Source organism: Triticum aestivum, chromosome 5A (assembly GCF_018294505.1).
Source record: "Triticum aestivum cultivar Chinese Spring chromosome 5A, IWGSC CS RefSeq v2.1, whole genome shotgun sequence".
Classification (NCBI taxonomy): domain Eukaryota; kingdom Viridiplantae; phylum Streptophyta; class Magnoliopsida; order Poales; family Poaceae; genus Triticum; species Triticum aestivum.
Genome location: NC_057806.1, coordinates 588573004 through 588580396, shown reverse-complemented (window position 1 = coordinate 588580396; position 7393 = coordinate 588573004). Strand labels below are relative to the sequence as shown.

Genomic DNA, 7393 nt, shown 5'->3' with positions numbered 1-7393 from the left:
GCGTATTTCGAGATTAGGATTTGTCACTCCGATTGTCGGAGAGGTATCTCTGGGCCCTCTCGGTAATGCACATCACTTAAGCCTTGCAAGCATTGCAACTAATGAGTTAGTTGCGGGATGATGTATTACAGAACGAGTAAAGAGACTTGCCGGTAACGAGATTGAACTAGGTATAGGATACCGACGATCGAATCTCGGGCAAGTAACATACCGATGACAAAGGGAACAACGTATGTTGTTATGCGGTCTGACCGATAAAAGATCTTCGTAGAATATGTAGGAACCAATATGGGCATCCAGGTCCCGCTATTGGTTATTGACCAGAGACGTGTCTCGGTCATGTCTACATTGTTCTCGAACCCGTAGGGTCCGCACGCTTAAGGTTTCAATGACAGTTATATTATGAGTTTATGCGTTTTGATGTACCAAAGGTTGTTCGAAGTCCCGGATGTGATCACGGACATGACTAGGAGTCTCGAAATGTTCGAGACATAAAGATTGATATATTGGAAGCCTATGTTTGGATATCGTAAGTGTTCCGGGTGAAATCGGGATTTTACCGGATTACCGGGAGGTTACCGGACCCCCCCCCGGGAGGTATATGGGCCTTAGTGGGCCTTAGTGGAAGAGATGAGAGGTGGCCAAAGATGGGTCGCACGCCCCTCCCCCCCTTGGTCCGAATAGGACAAGGAGAGGGAGCCGGCCCCCCTTCCCCCTCTCTCTCCTCTTTTCCCCCCTCCGCGAATCCTATTCCAACTAGGAAAGGGGGGAGTCCTACTCCCGGAGGGAGTAGGACTCCTCCTGGCGCGCCTCTCCTGGCCGGCCGCACTCCCCCCCCCCTTAAGCCTTTATATACGGAGGCAGGGGCACCCCCTAGAGACATAAGTTGATCCACCTGATCATATTCTTAGCCGTGTGCGGTGCCCCCTTCCACCATAGTCCTCGATAATATTGTAGCGGTGCTTAGGCGAAGCCCTGCGATAGTAGTACATCAAGATCGTCACCACGCCGTTGCGCTGACGGAACTCTTCCTCGAAACTTTGCTGGATCGGATTCCGGGGATCGTCATCGAGCTGAACGTGTTCTAGAACTCGGAGGTGCCGTAGTTTCGGTGCTTGATCGATCGGGCCGTGAAGACATACGACTACATAAACCAAGTTAACGCTTCCGTTGTCGATCTACAAGGGTACGTAGATCACACTCTCCCCTCTCGTTGCTATGCATCACCATGATCTTGCGTGTGCGTAGGAATTTTTTTGAAATTACTACGTTCCCCAACAGTACGATAGCACCACCTATCGGAACCACGCCAAAAATCTCCGTGTCTACATTGCGTTTGCTCCCTCCAAACTCCTCCCTTTACCTTCATATGCAAATGTTTCACATTCCGCTACTATACTCTTAGACTTGCATGTGTAGGTTTATTGCTTGACTTGTACTAAGTTGCTAAAATCTGCCAAGACTTAAAATTGGGAAAAGGCTAGATCTTTATTTGGTCAAGTAGTCTAATCACCCCCCTCCCTCTAGACATACTTTCGATCCTACAAGACCACCACATGGCAGTGCACCCGCTATACCGACGGAAATGTTTAGGTGCCTTCTCGTCCCCATGGCCTCACTCGCCAAAATGGAGGCCATATCCGCCTCAATAGTTCACGGCCAAAACGAGGAGGCGCCACGTGCTCGCCACGTGAGGCTGCGGAGGCGCCTTTGACAGCCCACGAGGCGGAGCTAACGAAATTGCACGCCGGCATGGGCGGGGAGGCGGAATCCCTCCGTGCCGGCATAGTCAAGAAGCAGCGAAGAAGGGCAGTCAAGGCAATGTCAAAGGAGCAAAGCATGGCGGTCCATGCCATGACCGGACTGCCTCCCAGAAGGACGAGGACGGCGATGGATTAGACAGTTTCAGCAGTGAGCAGCTCCGTCTCGATCCGTTTTGTGCCTTCGACCGCTACTGCCGCAAGGAAGACAGCAAGGGCAAGGGCGGCCGACCGCTACTGCCACAAGGAAGACGGAAAGGGCAAGGGCAAAGGGCGGCCGTGGATAAACTTCTTCCTTTGTCATTTCATTCATAGTTAGTAGAGCATGTCAATTTTTGGTAGTCCGATGACATGGGTTCAACTACGTATATTTTCTTTTAGTTCTTCAACTACATATATTTAATGTTGCAAAAGACTAGTAGATATTTGAGGATTTGGTTTGATGAATTCAGTTGTGGAGACGCAATTTTAATGCATGCCCGCTCACTGCTCACTGCCACAGACACATCCAGCCGTGTCCGCAGACATATAGGGTGTGTTTGCTTGCAGTAGTGAACAGTAGTTGCACTGCATAGACTCTCAACCCAGCCTGGCTCTGGAACAATAGCCTCATATGCGACATCTGCAAGTTGTTTGGTTGCCTGCATATGAACTTCCTGCATTAGGGGATCAACTTTGGCACGTTGTTTGGCTGCCTGCATTGTCTTGGCGCATACAACTACACGCTGTTTGGTTGCTCGCATGGGGTATGATTAAGAGCTAGCACTTGCACTTAGCACACGGTTAAGAGCTAGCAGAGGAAGGGGGAGAAGAAATGCAGTGTGCGCCAGACCATGGCGATTGCGGTGGATAGTGGACGTGGCGTCGTGTCCGGCATGACGAGTATGGAGTTGTGGACGAGCGACCCCGTCGGCGGCACGACGAGTGACACTGTCGGCGAACTAGTTGCGGTGCTCGCGCAAAGACAGTCGACAGAGTAGGAGAATGCAGTGCTCGCGACATGGTATCGTCAATGCAGTGGACGAGAGAGGAGGCCGAGAAGATCGACACCGAAAACGACTCCAGTGTGGTAGGGCGAGAGAGAGGGGGCCAAGATGATCGACGTCGACGGCGCGGTGAACTGCAGTGTGCACGGAGGCATAGGACACAAGAAAGCAGTGTGCGTGCCATTCCAGCGTCAGTGCAGTAGGAGGAGGACAGAGAGTAGGCCGAGATGGGTGACGCCAGAAACGACTCTAGTGCAGTAGGATGTGGGCAAGGAGATCAAGGGGAAGGGCTTCGGCGTCGAGAGGAACGAATAGGAGGGCTTTGAGCAAAGGACAGAGGAACTCGACATGGCGGCGTCAGGGCAGTAGACTGCTGTTCAAAAAGAGTACGATCGTCCAAACCGAAAACTTACAACACGAATGTTGTAAGGAACTGCGAGATTAGGCTGTTGGTTAAAGAAAATTTCAAATGATAGATCGTGCACGACGAATCTGACAAAATTCGTCCAGAATAGCTCCAAACGGGAAGACGAAATTAAGAACTTACGACCGAGGAAACTACAAACCGATCGGCTGAATGGAACCGTAGCATCGAGATGCATCTTTTTTCGTGTAGAGCTTACCTCGAACCGAAGTACCGTTGTGTAGATCAGAGGAAGGAGATTAGATAGGAGCTTACTCGAGGTTGAAGAAGACACTCCCATTCGAGCGTTCCCAGCGAATTAGGCACTGGGCTGCTTTAAGAAGCGTACGATGTGCAAGCGCCCGCTCGCTTGCACTCGGTGGCTCATGAGAAACTGCGAATCAAGCGTTTCCAGCGAGTCAGGCTCTAGACTGCTTTAAAAAGCGTATGATGCAGGTCCAATAGTGAAATCAGGCAACCAAACAGGCCTCTTGCTTTCTGCGCGGGCCTGGTTGGGCTTTATACGGGCAACCAAACACGTCCATAGAGGACCTGATCATGACTCCGGTTGCAGATATGCTCTCAGATGTGCGGACTTACCATGGCGAACAGAAATCAGAGAGAATGGCTCCAGCATGTTCCTGACGTCTGTCACCACGGCGCCCGCAGCCGATTGTCTCCCAATTGATCCGTTGCACCGGAGAGGGCCGGTCAGAATCAAAAATCACCAGGCAAAGCCTTCATCATGCAAGGAAAACGGCACCACGAAGCGCCCATGCTTTCATAAGTTCAGGCATTGCACTGCCAAGTGGGAACTGCCTGCATGCAACCCAGCGGGCGATAAACAAATCCAGACCCTCGGTGTCTTCCTCATCTTTCCCATCGTTCAGATCTTCTCTTGTTTCGACATTCAAGAAAAAATATCATTTTTCACTTATATTACAGGTATAGTTGACTGCTCAAAAAAATGCAGGGAAACAAATCGTACAACCAGCAGCCCTTCGTTTCTCATGGGAAAAAAAGTGATAGTGCTGGGTCATCAGTGAAAACGACCCTTCTGCCTGCCACCTCTAAATATTTCCCCAGAATTAAACTTAGAATAACATTAAGCTAAGCAGAGCACATGCCACTGAAAAGAACTCAAATGATGGATGAGCAATGCTCCGCGCTAATCCTAAGGATTACACTGTCTTACGTTCAGCGTCAATCAATTTCACAGCTTGACCTGCTGACAAGATTTCAGCCTATCAAAAAGTTAAACCTTCCTATATAACTGGTAGCAGGGAAGCTATATCCTGAGCTTCTCCTTAAAGCGCGAGATGAACTTGAACGTCTCCTCTGCTTTGACCTGCTCATAAATATCGTTTCTCGATACTCTGTCCGGATGGAACTTCAGGAGGGCTTGCTTATAAGCAGCTTTAACCTGAAAGAATAAGCATGATATCAGAAATCAGACATGAGGAGATGGATCATCTTTATTTATATATGGTCTTTGAACAAAATTATATTTTTCCGGTGCTTGCATTCAGGACTCTGGGTACATTCGTATCATAACATTTGCTTATGAAATTCAGGTGGTTATCCAAACATGCTACGCTACATTTAGATGCTGACTGTTAAAAATATTTTGTTCTTAAGCTATAGCCAAGACTCATTGGTATCGGTAGTACTTTTTATATCATAGAAATAAACATAACCAATACAGCAATCAGAATATTACTACCTTTGTGAAGAAATAAGTACTGATCTAAACGCTCTTATATTTCTTTAGAGGGAGTACATAGCAGAGATAAGAGCAAATAATCTATCATCATTTCGAAGCTCAAGACAGATTGTGTGTATCAGTAATGTTGACATACCTCGCCCCCTTCAACAGGAATGCCCAATGCACGCAATATTGAAGCCATATCAGTGTATCTCCTTCCAATAATTTCAAGCTCCAATCTTACCGCCCCTCGACACTGCTCCTTCAGCTGTATAGTTTCTTCACTCTTTTCAAGAAAATAAAGGGAATAGTAAGTACCACACAAGATCACCCATAGAAAAAAGACAATGACCTAGATACTACAAAGGATGGCAGAGAATCATGCACGAATCAGCTAGGCGTTGTATAAGTTAGAACAGAGACCTTTCTTTGTGTTTCACGGACTTCTTCCAGTCTTTGCTTTTGTCTCTTCTCCATGTCGAGCAGTCGCAAAGCTTCAGCCTTTTTTCTCTTCCGTAGCCTCTTCGCCTCCTTTGCCTCCTCAGCCTGTGATATTTTTTTTGAAAACAAAATAAAATCATGAATCATGTGCCAGTGTGAGATTTTGAATTCTGATAATATAATTAAAGAAAAAAAATCCTCAACAGTAGTCATGCCAAAGACATAATCATATAAGCCTGCTGCTCCTTAAAATTAACAGACTTAATATACACTTATCAGCTTTACCTGTATTGCTGTTGCTGTGTAGTTCTAGTTCAAGACAAATTATAAGCAGGCAAATTACTATACCTGTATTGCTAACTGACGCTGTCTGGATGCCCACTCCTCCTCTTGTGCCCTTTTGTACTCATCGGATTCTTTGTGCTTTTCACGGCCGCCAATTATCATAGAAGATTGTCCTAACTTTTCAGGATCTTCAACCAAATCCTTCTGAGGCAAGGAGCAAGTCCCCGATGCTTCATTTGTGGGAGCATTATTATTTAAGTATTCTCCAGATTGTCTCAAGCCACCAAGCCTGCTAGTAAAAACTGGATCTTCTGTCAGTTGATCCACATAAGAATCATCATCTGGTGCAAAGCACATCTTTTTCTTCTGTTTGGCAGCTTCATTGTGGGCAGTCCGTCCATCCTTTGCTAAAGATGTGCCTTCAGGTATTTTTTCATCCATCCTTTCAGGAGTGCTGACAAATATAGGACTATCATCTTTACAATCAGCTGAGTACGCAGCAAAAACCCTATTTGCAGAGACAAAGCTATAGCTTGTGTGCCCTTCGGGTTTCATGGTTTCATCTAGGTGAGGATGGTGACTTCTTTCTGGAGGAACAGGAGCCTCGTAAGCCATATCAGGATCTAAATTGTGAACAGGATTGTGGTCTTCAGTTTCTTTTCCATGGGAAGCATTGTCCATCGGACCTTCCTGGGCATCAGGCGCTGAAGAAGGGCCAGTGCCATGTTTTGCACCATTTGTACTACTTTGCCCAGCTTCACTAAAATATTTGAAGATGTCATTATCTAGAGGGCACACTGGAGTGAAGAGGTTCTCTGGAGTTTCATCATAGTGTGTACTTGACTCGGCACTTGATGCAGAAGTAGTAGCCCTGCCATCTTTTCGATGTGGGGGGTGATGAAGTGTTGTTCTTCTTGAAGCAGCCTTCTCCCAAACCTTACGAGCAGTCCCAGTGTCACCCAGAATCTCACAATCCGAGCTGCCATCGCCGTCTGAGTCTGAGTCCGGTCCTTCAGACAGATCACTGTCCTCACTGTCAGAAACATAATCCAGCCCATATCTGTTTCTAGGAGAGGCACGCACAGGGGTGGTTGTCGCCGCTGGAGAGCCGGCGCCTGCCATGCTGGGGCCAGCCCGACCACCATCGTCCTCATCATCCTCATCATCATCATCTATGTTGATCACATTGCTACAAGAGCTGTTCCCTTTCTTGCTAATGCACGCAGCCATCACACGGGCTATCTCCACATCATCATCATCATCATCAATAATGAAAACCTCAGATTCGGCAGCGGCAACATCGTCTGCGCCGACATCGTCGTCATCCTCGTCGATAACAACCACTGGCGGGGGATGCGGCGTGGGCGGCGGCACAGGCTGCGGCCGGGAGTTGAACCTCCCCGTTGCCGGCACAGCGGGATCCCTCCACGACATCGAGCCCCAAGACGACGGGCGCGACCGGCAGCCACAAAGGAGGCGGGCGCTAGGGCATCGGGAGCCGAGGCTCGCGCTGGCGCACCCTTGGCCTCCTTCCTCCCTAGGGTTTGACGGCGATCCTGCGGAGAAACAAAGGCGGGGAGAGAGATGCCGTCACGCGGGATCGCCAGAATGCGGAAATAACAAACCCTAATTTTCTACCGGCGCTGCAAAAGGAAAGGGGCCAATCGAGGAAAGAAATGGGGGGCGAGGAGGGGCGATGGATCGACGGATCGGAAGCGAGTACCTGCGGCGGCCGCGGCGAGATTCGGAGGGGATTGATTGGGGACGGGGCGGGGCAGGGCGGGGCGCGGATCCGAGTTCGCTTCCTCTTCTT

At 48.8% G+C, this 7393-nt stretch overlaps 1 protein-coding gene across 1 annotated transcript; it reads right to left on the bottom strand.

The window, feature by feature from the left end:
* Positions 1-4058: 4058 nt before the first annotated feature.
* Positions 4059-6723, bottom strand: LOC123105055 (flap endonuclease GEN-like 1; the record flags this gene model as incomplete). The annotated part of the gene is given in 4 exon segments (XM_044527030.1): positions 4059-4572; positions 5009-5140; positions 5278-5400; positions 5644-6723. Coding segments are annotated over 4 exon segments (1470 nt in total), but the record flags the coding sequence as incomplete, so codon positions are not given.
* Between the last annotated feature and the right edge of the window lie 670 nt (positions 6724-7393).